Source organism: Cnephaeus nilssonii (assembly GCF_951640355.1).
Source record: "Cnephaeus nilssonii genome assembly, chromosome: 7".
NCBI lineage: Eukaryota > Metazoa > Chordata > Mammalia > Chiroptera > Vespertilionidae > Cnephaeus > Cnephaeus nilssonii.
The window spans coordinates 62,113,415-62,133,948 of NC_137078.1; the positions used below are offsets into that span (position 1 = coordinate 62,113,415).

A 20,534-nucleotide genomic window follows, 5' to 3' on the forward strand; every position below is an offset into this window, starting at 1 on the left:
CACCTTATGCAAGGCAGCCAATAGATGCTTCTCTCTATCTATCTATCTCTATCTCTATCTCTATCTCTATCTCTATCTCTATCTCTATCTCTATCTCTCATCTCCTTCTCTCTCTCATCTCCTTCTCTCTCCACAAGCATGTCCTCCCTTGTCCTCCGTTGAGGATTAAAAAAAAAGAGAAGAGAAGAGAAGAGAAGAGAAGAGAAGAGAAGAGAAGAGAAGAGAAGAGAAGAGAAGAGAAGAGAAGAGAAGAGAAGAGAAGAGAAGAGAGGAGAAGAGGGAAGAAGAGAAGAGGACGGAGACTCAAAGTCTGTGACATTCTCTGAATTGCACTGAAACCATAAACCCCAGAGCCCCAACAGTCTCGGAGACTTTCCAAGATCTCAGTGGGTTCTCCCTTGAAATCCAGCGCCTGGCATCTGACCAGGGCAGGCTGGCTGGGGGCAGGCGGAGGGCGGGGCGGGACGGAGGGGGATGGAGGTGATTCACCAGGCCCGTGGGTGCAGTGCGGGGACAAAGTTCGGAGGGCGGGGCCGGCAGGGTGGGGGCGCGGCTGAGTGAGGGCGGGCCGGAGGGTTGGCAGTGCTGGGATTGCTGCGACTGAGACAGGCGGGACGTCCCTGCTCAAAGCGCCGGAGCCTGAGGACCTCTGAGCCAGGCTCTCGCGATGGGCTCCCTAGCAGCGGCCATCTGGAGGGTGCTCCATCCCAGCTCTCTCCTGCTGGGTGCAGTCGTCTTCCTGCTCCTTGCCAATTTCTTCAAAAACCGGATCCCGAAGAACTACCCGCCCGGGCCGCTGGGTCTGCCCATCTTTGGGAACTTTTTCCAACTGGTCTTTAAGGAGCCGCATCTGTCCATTCAGAAGGTAGGAGCGGGCACAGGTGCTGGGTGGAGTCTGGACCGCCGACCTGAGGGCAGGACCATGGGGGGACCTAGGGGTGTGAAGCACAGCGCGCAACTATAGTAAATAACGCTGTAGTGCATACATGAAAGTTGCTAAGAGAGTAGATCTTAACAGTTCCAATACACGAGGTTTCAGTTCATCCACTTTAATAGCTATGTAGTATTCTGTCATCACACCACATTTTTTTAAAACTGAGGTATAATTGACATAGTACATGGTATTAGTTTCAGGTGTACAACATAATGATTCCATATTTGTATACATCTGGGAATGATCACCACAATAAGTCTAGTTAGTATCTGTCATCACGAGTAGCTACAAAATTTTTTCTTGTGATGTGAACTTTTAAGATGTACTCTTAGCAAATAATAGCACTATAGTGTTATTAACCTCAATCAGGATGCTGTGCTTTACATCCCAGGACTTACTACTTTACAGCTGCAAGTTTGTACCTTTGACCCCCTTCACTCATTTTGCCATCCTCTCACTTTCACTCTCTCACTCCCACTACAGTCTGAGGTCCCCACTACACTCTGAGGTCCCCACTACACTCTGAGGTCCCCATTAACTCTGAGGTCCCCATTAACTCTGAGGTCCCCACTACACTCTGAGGTCCCCCTACACTCTGAGGTCCCCACTACAGTCTGAGGTCCCCACTACACTCTGAGGTCGCCATTAACTCTGAGGTCCCCACTACACTCTGAGGTCCCCCTACACTCTGAGGTCCCCACTACAGTCTGAGGTCCCCACTACACTCTGAGGTCGCCATTAACTCTGAGGTCCCCACTACACTCTGAGGTCCCAACTACACTCTGAGGTCGCCACTAAACTCGAAGGCCCTGGAGCCACTTTAGGGTCTTGTCCTCCAATCTTACACAATGCCTGAGAAATTCCCTCTGACACTCTACAGCTTCCTCACCTTGGCTGCATTCCTTCAGCTCCCACTCATTTTCCTTTTCTGAAATTCATTACTACCCTGGAACACTTGTGAGATTAAATAAGATAAAAGGTGAAAAGGTGCTCACCAGGATATCCAGTGAGCATGGCTGCTGCGACCAGGGGTGCCATCCTCCGGCACATCCCTGCACTCCGGTCCTCGCCATCACCAGGAGCGCACGCCCACGTCTTTCTGCACACAGGGCGCCTTCCTTCTCCAGGACCCCAGTGGCCGTGCGCCGGGTACCAGAAAACACAGTGCCTTTCGCATTGCTGCCCTCCTTCTCCCTCGCAGCGCCCTTTGAGGGAGGGATCATCTCGCTTTTATAGCTGGGGCGCAGAGGTTCCAAAAGGTGAGACAGTTTTCTCAGGAGCCCAGAGCTGGTGACCAGAGAGCTAAGGTTCACACACAGCTCCAGAGCCAAAGGGCTTTTCTCACACCAGGCCCCAGCCGGGTAAGGAACTTTCCGTCTTCTCGCACATGTTGAGAAAGGAAGTGTTCTCTTTTGCGTAAATGATATGATTTACTAAAAAGTCCATGCTTATCAACAATAAAAAATACATTTAAAAATGAAACAAATAAAAAAGTCCGAGCTTGCTACACCAGACGTGCACTACATGGGTCTCAGCTGTCTTGGTGAGTCACCAAGTCTCTCCCTTTATTAGACTCTAAGATGCGTAAGGTTAGAGACCTTGTTTATTTTATCGAAGCGCTATCTTCATAACTCATTTCAGGACAAGGGTAGGTGTTCTTATTGGCTCACTCTGAAAATGAATGTTTTATAAGGTATGTCCACGCCCTGTAGTGACTTGCATCCAGGCCTGGTTGAGAGGAGGAGAGGCTCAGGGCATACACCCAGGCCCTCAATACAAGCCCCCAGCTCCACACTCCTTCTTTTCCTGGACACAGAGATGGACGTGCTCAACTGTGACTGTTTACTTTTCAGTATGTGAAGCAATACGGGAACCTTTTTAGCATGGAGTTTGGTGTCTGGTCTTCAGTTATTGTAACTGGATTGCCCTTAATCAAAGAAGCCCTTGTCCACCAGGGTCACAACGTTTTGGACCGTCCCATGTTCCCTGTTCGAAAACGGATCTTTAAGACAAATGGTAAGCTTCTTGACCAATGTCAGATGTGGATGTCTTAATATCTTTAAGGCTTGTCAGCGGTACCTCTGTGACTGTAATCCTCCAACACTCCCCGGAGACCAAGCCCATTATAGAACTCCCGCCTTTAAAGAAAGCTTGATGCTCACATTTCCCCATGAAGGCACTCTCTCAGAGGATCAAGCAGGGCCAGTCCTAACGACAGGAATTTGGGAAAACAGCATCTCCGGTGTGCGTTCACTCACTCTGGATGCTTTGATAAACACGTAACCCTTCATTCCATGAGAGCAGAGGGGGCAGCAATACATTTGCTCTTTCTGTGCCTCCGCTTCCTTCCGCTGCTTTTGAGATTGCTTCTTCTTCTTGCCTCTAGTTCCTTCTGCTTTATCATTAAGGTGTCCACAGGCATCGCAAGCCTTCCAGTCTATGTTAGAAGAGTTTGGCGTGAATAGTTTAAATGATCATTAAATAAAGTGAAACATTTAAAAATCTAAATGAAAATGTGTTGCTCCACCAGAGCACCATATTTTTCAAGTGCTCCCCAAGTCCTCTTTGAAATAGTTTACTGCTTCACTCTCCATCCATTTACTCTATTTATTATCTGCAAGGGGAAGCACAGTGCCAGACACCAGTGATACAACAATGTGTAGAACAGATAAAAATCCATGTCCTTATGTAAGTCAAATTCTATTCAGAGAGAAAGACTATCAACTATCTGTAATAATTTCAAGCCTTTATGTAGACGAGGGCAGATGCACTTACTAGGGGTATCTAATCTAGTCCTGAGATTCAGGAAAAACTAATGTAAGTAAATGACAAGTGATTTAATAAAGTGAAGAAGCAATCAGGCAGAGGGACTAGAATATAAAAAGTCCCTGAGGTGAGGACAGTGAACCTGAGGAAATGAAAAAATGGCCAGTGTAGCAAGCACAGTGATTCAATGGAATAATTAAATGGAGATGAAGTTGCTGAGCTTGGCCTGGAATAATTTATTCAGGTTCTCAATAAGGATGTTGGTTTTTATCCTAATAACAAGGAAGCTCTTGAATGGTTTTCAGTAGAGAAAGGAATCATCATATTTACATTTTAAAGCCTTATTTGGGCTTCAATGTAGAGAGTAAAATAAAGGAAGCAAGAGACTGGTGCAGCATTTTAGGTTGGAGAAAGTGGTTGCTTGGACTAGAGAGGTGGCAAGAAAGGACAGTAGGTGAAAATGGGACAGTGTCAGAGAAAATACATGGATTTAAGGTATCCAGGAGGTAAATCCAGCAAGACATGATGACCCAGAGGGAGGGACACTGGAGGGAGACTGATGTGTGAGGCAGACCCCCAAATGAGTGGATTGATGGAAAGAAGGAACATTTGGAGGACAAGGTGTCTGGTTAGGCTTGGGTGGGGAGTTGCATGGAGAAAAGCATAAATTCAGTCACCGATAGGCTGAGATTGAAATGCTACATTGGCAAAGTCAAGCAGACACCTGTATATGTGTCTGGAGCTCAAGGAACAGAAATAGAGGGTCACTGTCAATAGATGTTACTTAAAATTGTAGGTGTAGTGAGATGTCCCAGGAATGGAGTAAGGGTACGAAGAGAAGACTTTACCTTGAAGAACTCCAGCATTTCATAATTTGGCAGGAGATAAACTAGCCAGAGACATGGAAGTTCTCTGCTTTCAGAGATTAGGGGACAATTCTGGAGAGTGCAGTGCCCTGAGCACCCCTGGAGGAGAGAGTTTCAGGACGAAAGGGTCAGGTGCTGCTGAAAGACCAAGGAAGGTGAGGTTGCAAAGCATCCCTGGAGCTGCCAGCCAGGAGGGCCATTTCATGGAGATGGTGGAGGCCGGAGCCAGGTATGAAAAGGAGTTGTAGCGTGCTCTGGAAGTGAAGAGATGACAGGAGCGTGGCCTTACCTGGGTTATGAAAGAATGGATGCTCTGTGCAACACAACGAGATGTTGTCTTTTCCTTTGCCTGCACAGGATATCCACTCCTCTGCTTTCTTCAGTCATTTACTCATCTGTTAAGGTCCAGCAACGCCTTGCCTCTTTACAAACCTGGGTTTTCTTCCCTGGGACTGCATTCTTAGTATGCAGCATAACATAAACACATAAATCGACCTATGTGGCTGGTAATCAAAGCGTGGGCTGGGCACTCAGGGATGCGAACTTGAATGCCTGTTCAGCTGCTTACTATGTGTGTGACCTTGCACACGTTACTTTATCCCTGTGCCTCAGTTTTCTCATCAGCAAAAGTGGGAAAGGGGGTGATAATTGTATCTACCTCAGAGTTCCTGTAAGTACTAAATTACGTAATGCACAAAAAATGCGAATGTGCCTGGCATTGCAAACTTTCAGTACATGTTGGCAATTGTATTCATCGCTCTGGGTGGACTCCTGAATACTTTCCCCTGCCTAATGCCCTTTTCCCTTCTGCCATCTGATACAAGTCCCTGTACCCGTTGTTGGCTTTCTTTCATTCAGGCTTGATCATGTCCAATGGCCAGGAATGGAAGGAGCAGAGAAGGTTCACCCTGACAACACTGAGGAACTTTGGTTTAGGAAAGAAGAGCTTAGAGGAACGCATGCAGGAGGAGGCCTACCACCTCAACCAGGCGATAGAAGAGGAGAACGGTGGGTATATTTCCTAGGTCAGGTGCTGGAGACTGTGGCTCATTCACTCACTGAACAGATATTACCAGTAGTTAGCACTTACATGCCTGTCCTGTGCCCAGCAGTGTGTTAAGCACTAAGGATAAAACTGAACAACTAACCATGGCCCTGCGCTCATGGAGCGCTAGAATTACTAAGCAAAAGAAGACTGGCATTAAAGACATTACCGATTATGCCCTGGCCAATGTTGCTAAGTGGTTAGAGTATCGGCCCATGCACCAAAGGATCGTGGATTTGATTCTCGGTCAAGGGCACATGCCTGGGTTGTGGGTTCGCTCCCTGTTCCCTGGTCAGGGCACATGCAAGAGGCAACCAGTTGATGTGTGTGCCTCACATAGATGTCTCTCTCTCCCTTCCCCCTCCCTTCCACTCTCTCTGAAAAGCAACAGAAAAAGTATCCTCTGGTGAGGATTAACAAAAAACAAAGACATTACTGATTTATTTTTTTCTTTTTGAGAATAAAGCAAGTTATTCAAGTAGAGGAAAAGAAAGAGGCCCGGGCACAGACACCCCTATGAAAGGAGCGAAAAGCACAGCATGCGGGGCTGTCAGGGTGGGTGTGGGCCAACTTGAGAGGGAGTTGTGCTCCTGGTCAGTTAGTTATTGGAATTTTGTTTCCAAGGATGTGGGTGGGTAGGGGATTGTCTCCAAACATTGTGGTGTCAAATTCTGACTCCACCTTCTGGTTGAGAGGGGGCATTGTTGTTGTTGTTGTTATGACTCCCAGGACCACACAGGAGCCTCCAGCCATTTACTCTTTCCCTTTGATTATTCCTGGCAATGGGGGCTCTGGTGAGAAGATGTAAGCTCCTACTTCCTCATTCCACTTGTCTGAATTTTTTCCTAACTACTACTCCCTCTCCCCTTCCCTCTCCCCCTTCCCTCTCCCCCTTCCCCTCCCCCTCCTCCTCCTCCTCCTCCTCCTAGAAAACATAGAACACTCCCATGCCATTGTAGAATGTTTTGCTTCTCTTGCAAAATAGGTTGCATGCCTCAAAATGTTTAAACCCTTCTCTCCCCATTGTGTAGTTGGTAATATGCACATTGGTTCAACATTACTGATTTTAAACACTGGTCATCAGTTCGACTTTCCAGGCATTGTGTGAAGCACTTGCTGTCAGATCCCAGGTAGGGTGCTATGGCCAGAGCCTCAGATGTATTTCTGTGCTCGGTATGTCATATGTCTTATGTCATGTAGACTCTCAGTAGAAAACAGAAACAAACCAACCTGTAGGGCCCACCTTTTCTTTCATCTCCAGGACAGCCTTTTAACCCTCACTTCAAGATCAACAATGCAGTTTCCAACATTATTTGCTCCATCACCTTTGGGGAGCGCTTTGAGTACCAGGATAGTCAGTTCCAAGAAATGCTGAGGTTGCTGGATGATATCATAGGTCTGGAGGTGACAATGTGGTGCCAGGTAAGGGGTTCTCTTTTCATACATGGTTAAGGATATTGGGGCTGATGTTAGACATGGATCCTATATAATAAAAGGCTAATATGCAAATCGACCAAACAGTGGAACAACCAGTCACTGTGATGCGCACTGACCACCAGGGGGCAGATGCTCAATGCAGGAGCTACCCCCTGGTGGTCAGTGCGCTCCCACAGGGGAAGCGCTGCTCAGCCAGAAGCTGGGCTCATGGCTGGCAAGTACAGCGGCAGTGGCGGGAGCCTCTCCCACCTCCATGGCAGCGGTAAGGACCCCTTGGCAGACATCCCTCAAGGGCTCCCAGACTGCTAAATGGTGCAGGCTGGGCTGAGGGGACACCCCCCACCCCAGCCCCGTGTGCACAAATGTTGTGCACCATGCCTCTAGTGTTTTTATAAGCTACAATATAACCTTTTAAAATTGACTTCAACACAAACTTGTTTGAAATCAACTAGTGTGACTCTAGAGTTTTTGATATTTTAAAATATTTATTATATACAAAGAACATTTCTAGCATTCATGCAAAGCAATAAACTTTACATGGCATACACCTGTGCAGCTGTGAGAACCCCTTTCATGTCCTGCATGGTTCAGGGTTCAGGTTCAGGGTTCGGGTTCTGGGGAAGGCCGCACACAAATGGAAGAGACTAGAAAGATATTAATTTGGGAATTGGGGGCCAGGCGAAAGCCCAACTCTAGTGGGAGGACTACGCTTTGCTCTGGCCTTGCCATCCCTTTTATTCAGGTTTGGGGTACACCCATTGCCCTTAGGCAGGCAATTCCAGGAACGGGCAGACTATCTTTTTTTTTTTTTCTTTTTTTTTATTGATTTTTTACAGAGAGGAAAGGAGAGGGATAGAGAGCTAGAAACATCGATGAGAGAGAATCATCGACCAGCTGCCTCCTGCGCACCCCCTACCAGGGATGTGCCCGCAGCCAATGTACATGCCCTTGACCGGAATCAAACCTGGGACCTTTCAGTCCGCAGACCGAAGCTCTATCCATTGAGCCAAACCGGTTTCGGCAGGCAGACTATCTTATCAGTAAGGATTTACATGATTATTTGGTGGGGAAGTTGCTTCCACTACCATTGTTTCAATTAGGGAGTGGTTGGCTCTGACCTTTCAGAGCTTCAAGGTTGACCAGCCTTTCAGGTTCCTTGTCCACATCTTTCTAATTAGCGAGATGGTTTTCTGCAAGCACCTATACCTTTTGCACTCGGATGTCGAGTGTGACTCGACACGGTTAGCATCGGTAGCAGCTCATATGTATTTGAAATATAAAAAAATCCAAATAAATAAGTTTGTATGACAAGAAACTCCAGTTTTTTATTCTACTGCCGCGCTTTGTAAAATCTGGGGTATTTAAAAAATTAAATCCCGAGTAGAATGAAGGAATCGAGAAAAAAGCAAGTGAGTGCAAAGGGTTAAAAAGGTCAATAGTGCCATTGCCTTTGAGTTCCCCTGTCCATCCTGTCCCTCCCTAAGCCAGCCTTCTCAGACCTTCTCTCTCCATCAGCGGGCTGTTTGAGATTCATTGGTGTTAGTTGCCCTTTTTAAAAAAATTCTGAAGAGTATTTCATCTTATGAATATGGTATTGTTTGTCCCTCTATTCTCTATTCATATATACTTGGATTGTTTCCAGGTTTTGAATGTTATGAATAAAGCTGCCATGTACATTCTAGTACAACTGTGCATGTGGACACATCCATTCATTTCTCTTGCATATATAAACCTGGACATAGAAGATGCTGCCTAAAAGTTTCCAAAACCGTTACACTGTTTAAACACCCATCAACAGGATATTATCAATCTAATTTCATAGGGTAAAGATGGATAATTATTATCATTATTATTAAACCTCACCCCTTCCTTGGTGGACCCTGTCTATGCTCCATTTTTGTCCCTGGGGGCCTGTGAGTCTTTCAGAAACTGTTCAGCTTCTTGATCTTTAATCAGTGCAAGTGTTGAGTCACCTCTCTGGTATCTAGAAGTGGATTTGTTTTTTATTTATTTCTGACAAGCATCTTTGCTTAGAGCTTTACGGCTCCATCATATCAAAATGGATAAAGAAGTTATCATGAGTCCTGGCACAGGAAAAGGCCATAATGAATATAAGCTATTATTATTATTATCAAAGTTATTTTTGAATTCCTAGTTCTCACTTCCAGTCATGGTAGTCCCCAATCCAGTGATTCCACTTTGTTCTTCCTAATAAGATAGAACCCAGGAAAGGTGCGAGCTCAGAGGGTACCCCGTGACTTTCCCCAGGGAAAATGAATCCCTGGAAGGGTAAGAAGGAGCAGCAGAGGAGGGGGATAAGCATGTCTTGGGGTCCAAACATAGACGAGGCATTTTGATGAACAACTACACATACTTGATCTAAGTTAATTTTCACAACAACCCTTTGAAGATGAAATGAAGCATCCTGGTGTGTGCAGGCAGACATGGCAGTGTGTGAGCAAAGCCAGATCATGGTCCATTGGCTCTGTGTTAAGTTCTTAATGGATTGCATGCCACTGAGTCACCAGAATAATCCTGAGGCCCCACAGGCACGAAGTTAAACAAAAGAGCAACAAGTTACATCCTCATTTTTATCCTCATTATTATTATTACTAGAAGCCCGGTGCATGAAATTCGTGCGGGGGTGGCGGTGGGTGTCCTTCAGCCCAGCCTGCACCCTCTTCCATCTGGGACCCCTCGAGGGATGTCCGACTGCCCGTTTAGACCCGATCCCGGTGTGATTGGGCCTAAAAGGGCAGTCGGACATCCCTCTTACAATCCAGAACTGCTGGCTCCCAACTGCTTGCCTGCCTGATTGCCCCTAACCGCTTCTGCCTGCCAGCCTGATCACCCCCTAACCACTCCCCTGCCAGCCGGATTGATGTCTAACTGCTCCCCTACCAGCCTGTTTGGCCCCAACTTCCCTCCTCTGCCGGCTTGGTCACCCCTAACTGCCCTCCCCTAAAGGCTTGATTGCCCCCACTGCCCTCCCTTGCAGGCCTGGTCCCTTCCAACTGCCCTTCCCTGTTGGCCATCTTGTGGTGGCCATCTTGTGTCCACATGGGGGCAGGATCTTTGACCACATGGGGGCAGCCATCTTGTGTGTTGGAGTGATGGTCAATCTGCATATTACTCTTTTATTAGATAGGATAGAGGCCTAGTGCATGGGTGGGGGCCAGCTGGTTTGCCCTGAATGGTGTCCCAGGTCAGGGTGGGGGTTCCCTTGGGGCGTGGGGCGGCCTGGGCAAGGGGCCTGTGGTGGTTTGCAGGCCACCCACGGCCTCCAGTGACCCAAGTGGAGGCCCTGGTATCTGGGATTTATTTATCTTCTATAATTGAAACTTTGTAGCCTTAGGTGGAGGCCTGGGCCTGCCAGGGTGTGTGGAAAGCTTGGCTTCCTCCATCGCCAGGGAAACCCAAGCCTCCCTCGTGCTCTCTCCATGGCTGCAGCCATCTTGGTTGGGGTTAATTTGCACACTCGCTCCTGATTGGCTACTGGGCGTGGCTTGTGGGTGTAGCAGAGTGATGGTTAATTTGCATATTACTCTTTTATTAGATAGGATTATTATTATTATTTTTTTTTTGAATAAAGGCTTAACCTTTAATATATTTTATTGATTTTTTACAGAGAGGAAGGGAGAGGGATAGAGAGTTAGAAACACCGATCAGCTGCCTCCTGCACACCCCCTAATGGGGATGTGCCCGCAACCAAGGTACATGCCCCTGACCGGAATCGAACCTGGGACCTTTCAGTCCGCAGGCCGACGCTCTATCCACTGAGCCAAACCGGTTTCGGCAGGATTATTATTATTATTATTATTAGTAGTAGTAGTAGTAGTAGAGGCCCAGTGCAAAAATTTGTGCACAGTTGGGGTCCCTCGGCCTGGCTGGCAATCAGGGCAAATTGGGGCCAGCTAGGGGGAGTCCTGCAGGAGGTTGGCTGTGGGACCGCACTGCCCACCAGGAGGCAGCTCCTGTGTTGAGCTTCTGCCCCCTGGTGGTCAGTGCATGTCATAGCTACCATCCAGTTGTCCGGTCCTCTGGTCGTCTGGTCATTATGGTCACTTGGACTTTTATATATAGAGACTAGAGGCCCACCGCTGCGAGGAGGCACCCCGCCTCCTGCCTCCCGCTGCTGCAAGGAGGTGCCCTGCCTCCTGCCTCTCACTGCTGCAAGTAGATGCCCTGTCTCCCATCTCCCGCCACTGCGAGGAGGCACCTGGCCTGCCACCTCCCACCGCTGTGAGGAGTTGTCCGTCTCCCGCCTCCCACCGCACGAGGAGGTGCCTCACGGGGCACCGGCCAGAGAGGTGCTCCATGCACTTCATGGTGACCGATTGTTTGGTTGTTTTGGTCATGACGCCTCTTGGCCTTTTATTATTATGATTATTATTATCATCAAAGTACTACAGCTAGAAAGCAACAGAGCTAGTAGCCAAACCCATGTCATGTCTTAGGTCTAGATGACTTTCCATTATGTTATGCTGTCTGTTTCCTACCAGATATTATTAGAGAAAATATACTCAAAAACCAATTTATTTCCGTGAAAATGTCTTACTTGTATGGAGGCAGGCAAATACATTTATATGTTTAAATCACATATCTATATAGCTATCTATAATAATAAAAGTGTAATATGCTAATTAGACCGGATGTCCTTCCAGATGACCTTCTGGATGAAGTCAGGGCTGCAAGCCTGGGCCCCAAGTACCTGACGTTGGCTGAAGGGAAGCCCAGGTCCCAGGTGCCAGAGGGAAGCCGGTGCCGGAAGCTGGGGGAAGGAAGGCCTACTCTTGCATGAATTTCATACATCGGGCCTTCAGTATATCTATATAGGGATGGATAGATACATAGATGATAGATAGATAGATAGATAGATAGATAGATAGATAGATAGATATCTCTCTCACACACGTGAAAATTGCCATGAAGAAAAATAAAATAGGATAAGGGAATGGAAAAAGAGTGGCAAGGCTACTGCCACTTACAGGATCATTAGGTGAGACCACTCCAAGTAGATGCATTTGAGCGGCACCCTAATGAAGTGAGGGGCGAGAGTTCTAGAGATTTTGGAGGAAGAGTCTTCTAGGTAGAAGGAATAGCAAATGGAAAGACCTAAAGAGGAACACCCTTGATGTCATTACAGAGACCAATAGTGCTGGACTGGAGAAGGTAAGGTGGCAGAGAGTGACAGCAAAGCATGCGACAGGTGCATAAGGACCCACTCATGTAGAGCTTCTATGCCCAGAGACTGATGTAGAAGTAATCTCTGCGTGTCATGGGAAATCATTGGAGAATTGATGATCAAAAAGTGAAATGATCTGACTAAACCAGCGATTTTCAAACTTTTTCATCTTATGGCATACACAAACTAATTAATTACTAAAATTCTATGGCATACCACAAAATATATTTTTTTGCCAATATGACAAAAAATGGGTGTAATTTTTATTCATTCACACTGGATGGCTATTGTGTTGGCTGTTGTCATTTTTTTTATTTGACAATTTAAGGGAAAATAGGTTAGTAGTCAGGAATTACATGTTTTAAAACTTCTTGTGACATACCGGTTGAAAACCACTGGATTAGACCGTCCAATGATTACCCTGGCTGTTCTGTGGAAAACAGACTGGGAATGGGATTAAGAATTGAATCTCCCTGACTGGTTTGGCTCAGTGGATAGAGCGTTGGCCTGCGGATTGAAGAGTTCCAGGTTCAATTCCAGTCAAGGGCATGTACCTCGGTTGTGGGCACATCCCCAGTAGGGGGTGTGCAGGAGGCAGCTGATCGATGTTTCTCTCTCATTGATGTTTCTAACTCTATCCCTCTCCCTCTCTGTAAAAAAAAATCAATAAAATATTAAAACAAAAAAAGAATGGAATCAGAAAGCCTGCTGGAGGCTATTACAGCACCCAGATAAGAAATGGTGGTTTGTATAAGGATGACAAAGCAGTTGGGGTGGTGAGAAGTGGTCTGAAATTATATACTTTGGATGGAACATTGAAATGCTTTGCTAGGGAGATGAGAAGAGGGATGAGAGCAATCAGAAGGTAAGGGTCTAAGTGTAAGCAAATAAGAGCTAGAAAGAGAATGTTTCTGTTGTCTCATAAAGTGGGGTACTGGCACCATGGTGTTTTCATATTCTGTTTTTCTCAATTAGCTCTATAATACCTTCCCACGGATAATGAACTTTCTTCCTGGATCCCACCGAACACTCTTTAGCAAATGGAAGCAATTGAAGTTGTTTATTTCTCATGTGACTGAAAACCACAAGAGAGATTGGAATCCTGCAGAACCAAGAGATTTTATCGATGCATACCTCAAGGAAATAGAAAAGGTGAGGAAAATTGTTTCCTGTGCTTTGTTTTTGAAGAACAAATGGGGATGTACAGGTTTCCTCTTGATGCTGTAACGAATTAACTCAGTGGCTTACAACAACACAGATTTATCTCACAGCTTTGGAGGTCATAAGTCTGAAACCGGTTGGACTGGGCTCAAGTCAAGGTGTTGGCAAGACTGTCTCCTTTGAGGGCTCTAGGGGAGAATCCGTTTCCTTGACCTTTCCAGCTTCTAGAGGTCGCCTATATTGCTTGGCTCATGGCCCCTTCCTGCATCTTCAAAGCCATCCATGTAGCATCTTCTCTGTTATCATCCTTGCATCTTCTCCTTACAACCCTCTGGCCTCTTGTGATTGTATTGGGCCCATTGGGATGCTCCAGGATCATCTTCCCAAACCAAGACCCTTAACTTAATCATATCTACAATGTTCCTTTTCCCATATAACATCCACAGGTTTCGGAGATTAGACATAGACATCTTTGTGAGTCATTATTCAACTTACCACAGGGGAGTAAAAACAGAGGCAGAATTTCATAGAGTGTAAGAGTAGCATTAACTCAGGATGGATGAGGAATAAAGATATGGGTTCAGTGGTATTTGGCTTGAGGTCTTGGGAATGCACAAATACTGCCTTTTCTTCTTCTATTCTCTACCCTCCATATTTGAAGGAGCTGTATGAAAAAGGAAAGGTAAGAATTGATCCTCAGAACTTTGTTTTATTATTATATGGACCTGTGCCCAATGACCTACCCCTACAAGAAAAGCTGAGTGCATGGGAGAGTTTATCGTCAAGGACTGAGTAGGACCCTAGATTGTCCACTTTATGACATTACTAGAGGCCCGGTGCACGAAATTCGTGCACGGAGGGGGGTTGTCCCTCAGCCCAGCCTGTACCCTCTCCAATCTGGGACCCCTCAAGGGATGTCCGACTGCCCGTTTAGGCCCGATCCCACCGGTGGGATCGGGCCTAAACAGGCAGTCGGACATCCCTCTCACAATCCAGGACTGCTGGCTCCCAACTGCTTGCCTGCCTGCCTTCCTGATTGCCCCTAACCGCTTCTGCCTGCCAGCCTGATCACCCCCTAACCACTCCCCTGCCAGCCTGTTTGCCCCCAACTTCCCTCCTCTGCCGGCCTGGTCACCCCTAACTGCCCTCTCCTGCAGGGTTGATCACCTCCAACTGCCCTCCCTTGCAAGCCTGGTCCCTCTTAACTGCCCTCCCTTGCAGGCCGGGTGCCTCCCAACTGCCCTCTCCTGCTGGCCATTTTGTGGTGGCCATCTTGTGTCCACATGGGGGCAGGATCTTTGACCACATGGGGGCAGCTATATTGTGTGTTGCAGTGATGATCAATCTGCATAGTACTCTTTTATTAGATAGGATAGAGGCCTGATACAGGGGTGGGGGCCAGCTGGTTTGCTCTGAAGGGCGTCCCGGATCAGGTGGGGGTTCCCTTGGGGTGTGGGGCGGCCTGAGTGAGGGGCCTGTGGTGGTTTGCAGGCGGGCCACGCCCCCTGGTAACGCAAGCGGAGGCCCTGGTATCTGGAATTTATTTTCCTTCTATAATTGAAACTTTGTAGCCTGGAGTGGAGCCAAGCCTGGGGCTCCCTCCGAGGCCACCGGCAGCCATTTGTGTTGGGGTTATAATTGAAACTTTGTTGCCTTAAGCGGGTGGGCCCGGCCAGGGTGTGCAGAAAGCTTTGCTTCCCTTGTCGCCGGCGGCAACCCTGGCCTGCTCTCTCAAGCTCCATTCTGCCACCATTTGTTTGAATTTGTTTACCTTCTATAATTGAAACTTTGTAGCTTGAGTGGAGGCTTAGGCCTGGCCAGGGCAGGCGGAAAGCTTGGCTTCCTCTGTTACCTAGGAAACCTTGCTCTCTGTGGCTGTAGCCATCTTGGTTTGGGTTAATTTGCATACTCGCTCTGATTGGATGGTGGGCGTGGCTTGTGGGTGTGTCGGAGGTATGGTCAATTTGCATATTTGTCTATTATTAGATAGGCTAGGAAAGAAACAGGGGTGGGGGTGCCAAATTAGATGTGTAGTATTTAACACTGTAATCCTTCTGATTAATAGACTTCATATCAGTGTCATAATTTTTGACTATCACATTAGTTGAACCTCCTGTGAAAGTTGGCAGAGTGATGAATTTCTTTCCCATCCCCTCTCTTATTTCACTCTATTGGCATTATATTAATAGAAACATTGATTTCTACTCAGAGGAGGAAACTTCATGTGCTATATGGATCCACACATTAAGAGGAATGTTGAGAAGTTAAAGCTTTCAGAAGGTGATAAAAATGATGAAATGCCATGAAGAATGATTGTTAGAATCAGCAAGTTTTCACCTGGAAGGAAAAGATTAACTGAGAGATATACGACTTGTTGCACATAGACAAGTTCAGTTTATTCTTTCTAGTATCAGTATATACATTTGTTGAGTATTTGCCATGTGCCCTTTGCCTCTCACGGGATTCATAATGTTATCTTCATGGGTGTGTTTTGTTATTTCTATTTTACAAGATGGGAAACTGAAGCAGGAGGGTAAGTAACTTGCCCTGTCATAGAAACAGTGAGTGGGGTGGCTAATATTGGAACCCAAGTCTGACTCTCCACTAATAGTGTCTCCAAAATTATAGGCATAAAAAAATCATTTGATTTTCATTCATTCAAACTAATAAACATTTCCAGCACTTGGGGCAGGACTATGCTAACAATATTGCTGTGATAAGACTGCCTCCCAAGGAGACCGAAGGGAGAGCTTTTCTCTGGGGCTCTTTCCTCCCACCTGTCTCCCCAGGATGAAGCCCCTATGCATTGTGGCCACCAAGAACCCTCTAAATAAACTAACAAACATGGTGCTTTGTAGCATAAGGGCGATAATGCTTCCAGTTTCAATGAGGAAAACCTCATCTACAGTACCCTGGATCTCTTCTTTGCTGGAACCGAGACAACTTCGACGACGCTGCGCTGGGGTCTGCTTTACATGGCCCTCAACCCAGAAATCCAAGGTGAGCAAGCCTGGGCCAGGACACAGTGCTGCCTCCTGGACACACTGCCCCAAAGTTGGGAGGAGAAGATAGCATGGTGGAGAGGAAAGATAGGCAGGACAGTCATCAGGCCATGTGGACTTGAGAACAGGCATGTTCATTTTTTCTGTCGCGATTGTAATGGAGCCACATCATATAAATATGATAGGAGTCCCTGCCCTCAGGACACTCTACTGGGGAAAACAGTGAAGTTAATTGACATTGTGGTGAGTTCCGGGAAAGTTACATTCTCACAAGAAATCTGGTCTTAGTGGAAGTTAGATGTCAGACAATATGGAAGGAAGGAAGGAAAGAAGGAGGAAGGGAGGGAGAGAAGGAAGGAAGGAGGAAGGGAGGGAGGGAGGGAGGGAGGGAGGGAGGGAGGGAGGGAGGGAGGGAGGGAGGGAGGGAGGGAAAGAAGAGGGAGGGAGGAAAAAGACCTGTTCCTAGCCTTCTCTCCTGTTAGGTTGTCTGGCACTGCCGTGTGGAAAATGTCCAAACTTCTTATTTGATATATCATACCCTCTGCTGTGCCTCTTACTTCCTGTCCAGCCTCAACTCACCCACCCTGCTTGGGGCCCTCATTAAATTACCTGTCATTTTCTTTGCATTGTCATTATTTGTGCCTGTTTCATCGCACCTGTTGTTCCTTCTACAACAGTGGTTCTCAACCTTCCTAATGCCGCGACCCTTTAATACAGTTCCTTATGTTGTGGTGACCCCCAACCATAAAATTATTTTCGTTGCTACTTCATAACTGTAATTTTGCTACTGTTATGAATCATAATGTAAATATCTGTGTTTTCCGATGGTCTTAGGTGACCCTGTTAGTGTTTCTCAAGAATGCATTTCCCTAATTTTTCTACTTGGCAAACGACTAGCTCTGCTTGAAGAATCTGCTCAATACCACCTCTCATGTTTTCCCAATCCTCTAGAAAATTAGTAGCATTCTCTTTCTCTAGAGATGACCTGATGTCCCTCCATAACTGTGCTATTGCATATTATTTGTATATCTGCCCCACAAACTAGTCCATTCAGTGACAATGACTGTTATAATCAATTTTCTTTCTCCAGGTCCCAGAACAGTTTGATCACATGAGGGATTAAATTTGTTATGATACAACTTTTTAAATTCTGGGTAACAGTTTATTAAAGGGATATAAAATCTATTTAGTGAATCAAGACCTTTTTTAAAAAAAAAATTCTCACCCAAGGATATTTTTCCATGGATTTTTAGAGAGAGTGGAAGGGAGGGGGAGAGACAGAGAGAGAAACATCAATGTGAGAGACACATCGATTGGTTGCCTCCTCATGCTCCCTGACCAGGGCCAGGGATCAAGCCTGCAACCGAGGTACATGCCCTTGATCACAATCAAACCTGGGACCCTTCAGTCTGCGGACTGACACTTTATCCACTTAGCCAAACAAGCGAGGGCAAGACCTTTTTTTCCCCCCTAAAATGAAAATAGAATAGAAACCAGGTATCCAGCTAAAATCTCTATTATTATAAAAAAAGGAAGGGGGGGGAACAGATATTGGGAGACAATTAGCAGTTTCTATCATTTGTTGGGTGCTCACCTAAATGAGTTAATATAAATTTCAAAATATCCTTAAGATGAAGATAGATTTAGCCTCACTTAATAAGAAGAGGAAACTGAGGCTCAGTTTAAGTAATGTGCAGCATAATTTGGTAGAGCAAAGCTTACAACTGGAATTGTCTTATTGCAGGGCCCGCTTTCCACTCTCATTACCTCCTTGACAAACAAGAGTCTATGGAGCCTACTATAATTTTAACATTTTGATCCTAGTTATTCCACTCCTTAGCGTCATAAGGCTCAAGGAAAGGTATCGAATGCAAGAACTTACTTTTCTTTTCCAGAAAAAGTGCAAGCTGAGATCGACAGAGTGATTGGCCAGTCGAAGCAGCCAAGCACGGATGCTCGGGAGCTCATGCCTTACACCAATGCCGTCATCCATGAGGTGCAGAGAATGGGAAATATCATCCCCCTGAATGTGCCCAGGGAAGTAAACAATGCTACCACCGTGGCTGGATACCACCTGCCCAAGGTAATGAGGGACTCCAGCTTCAGATCTTAAAGCTTATTGCTTTAAATGGTAGGAATCTGAACTTGAAAAGTGACAGATTCTTGTCCTAGGGAATCACTTTAATGGGGAGAGATATTATACTTGTTTCAATATTAATTTTTTTTGTCCTTCCTGTGTGAACATTAATTCAACTAGGTACTAATAGTTATTATGGAAAGGAAGGGGGACTCCTAGGTCAAATATGTCTAACCAAAGACTGGCTTTTCTTTGCGGTGGGATTGCTCAGTGTTTTTACTATTAAATGTGTATTGTGAATCTTTGTGGAGATGCATCTGACTTTGCATGGAATCTTCTTCTTGGCCTTGGTAGAGCATCTCGCAGGACTAGGGACTTGCCAGAATTACTTTAGAAAATATTGCTTCACAATCCTGGGTCTACTATATAGAACATTAAAATATAAAGGGAGAATTGAGACCATCTAGGCCAGTGGTCGGCAAACTCATTAGTCAACAGCCAAATATCAACAGTATAACGATTGAAATTTCTTTTGAGAGCCAAATTTTTTAAACTTAAACTACATAGGTAGGTACATTGTTATTAATTTAATTAGGGTACGCCTAAGCTGGCCTTTGCTAAAAACTCAAGGGGCCAAAGAGCTGCATGTGGCTCGCGAGCCACAGTTTGCTGACCACAGATCTAGGCCAACGTCACATTAATACTGGTGTTTCTAACGTAATATCCCGATAGGTGTTTTTTCAGTTTTTACTTGTAGCCCTGTGATGGGAGAAACCAATCCAAGTGTGTGCAATATTAAGTATTAGAAAAGGAGAGAAAGAACACACACTTGTTAAGCAGTAATTATGTTCCATGGACTACAAGTTTCTTTCAAAATATTTTAATCAGTCCTCAGAATAAGTCTGTTATTTCTATTTTATAAACTGAGAAGTACGATCTCTTAGCGATTCAGCTTGTGTAAGGTCCCTCAACTACAAAGTGACAAGAGTTGGGTTCAAGAACCAGATCTGTTCTGTTTCCCAGGCTCATCTTTTTTGTACTACATCATGTTCTCTATACAGGAGTTGTTTGACTTTGACCTTAAAAGGGTCTTCTTGCAATTGCTCTCAATTCGTCCCTGTTTAATTCTGTGTCCTCACAAAGGAAATTCTGATCTCACTCTACCCACCAGGCTTATGATCTCAGCAGACATCTCTCCTATGCCCTCTAGTGCCCTCTCTGCACACTGCACCTTTACAGCTTGCTTGCTTTCTCACCAATTTGGTCAACCTCTGTGGGTCCATTCCAGTTGTCTATGTCCCTCTGCATATGTCTTACCTGGAGACGAACTTAAGAGGCAGAACCAGAGGGGATTTCCCATTGTACACGTTTTGGTCATTGTCCCTGCAGAGACAGGAAAAGCCGCTATACCTGCAGCTATTGCATTTACGATTTCTTGCCGATTGACCATGTTGTAGGTGAAGGCTGAGGTTTAAATTATGTCACAGGTGCTGCCTGCATTTTTTAAAAAATATATTTTATTGATTTTTTTACAGAGAGGAAGGGAGAGGGATAGAGAGTTAGAAACATCGATGAGAGAGAAACATTGATCAGCTGCCTCCTGCACACTCCCTACTGGGGATGTGTCTGCAACCAAGGTACATGTCCTTGACCGGAATCGAACCTGGGACCCTTCAGTCCACGGGCCGACACTCTATCCACTGAGCCAAACCGGTTAGGGCTGCTTGCATTTTTATAGAAATTCATGTAAGCTCCAGGAACCACCCCAGCTCTACCACTTATTTTTAACATCCACTTTAATAACCATCTTGGGAACTGAGAGATCTAAGTGACTAAGTTGTAGAGGCTAAGCCGACATGACTTTGACATCAAGTAGACCTAGTAGAAACCATGGTTCTCCCTCCTCCATTATGTGACTCTGGGCACATTATTTAACCCCTCAGAGCTTCAATTTCTTTAGTTGTAAAGTGTATTAAACCTACCTCACAGGTTGAGGTAAAATGAGGTCATTCATGTCGAATGTTAAATCTTGTGCTTAGTATGGAAAGTACTTAAAATAAG

General features: G+C 45.8%; 1 protein-coding gene across 3 annotated transcripts in view; it reads left to right on the forward strand.

Annotated features, from left to right (window-relative positions):
• Positions 1 to 404: 404 nt before the first annotated feature.
• Positions 405 to 20,534, forward strand: part of CYP2J2 (cytochrome P450 family 2 subfamily J member 2) — a 38,397-nt gene continuing 18,267 nt past the window's right edge. The window contains exons 1-7 of one of the 3 annotated variants that reach the window (XM_079776862.1): positions 405 to 865; positions 2,788 to 2,950; positions 5,425 to 5,574; positions 6,873 to 7,033; positions 13,209 to 13,385; positions 16,253 to 16,394; positions 18,292 to 18,479. In XM_079776862.1, the coding sequence (XP_079632988.1) occupies positions 668 to 865; positions 2,788 to 2,950; positions 5,425 to 5,574; positions 6,873 to 7,033; positions 13,209 to 13,385; positions 16,253 to 16,394; positions 18,292 to 18,479 (1,179 nt within the window). In that variant the 5' untranslated portion in view covers positions 405 to 667. The remainder of the gene's footprint in view (positions 866 to 2,787; positions 2,951 to 5,424; positions 5,575 to 6,872; positions 7,034 to 13,208; positions 13,386 to 16,252; positions 16,395 to 18,291; positions 18,480 to 20,534) is intronic. The other 2 variants (XM_079776863.1, XM_079776861.1) reach the window with 2 other exon arrangements.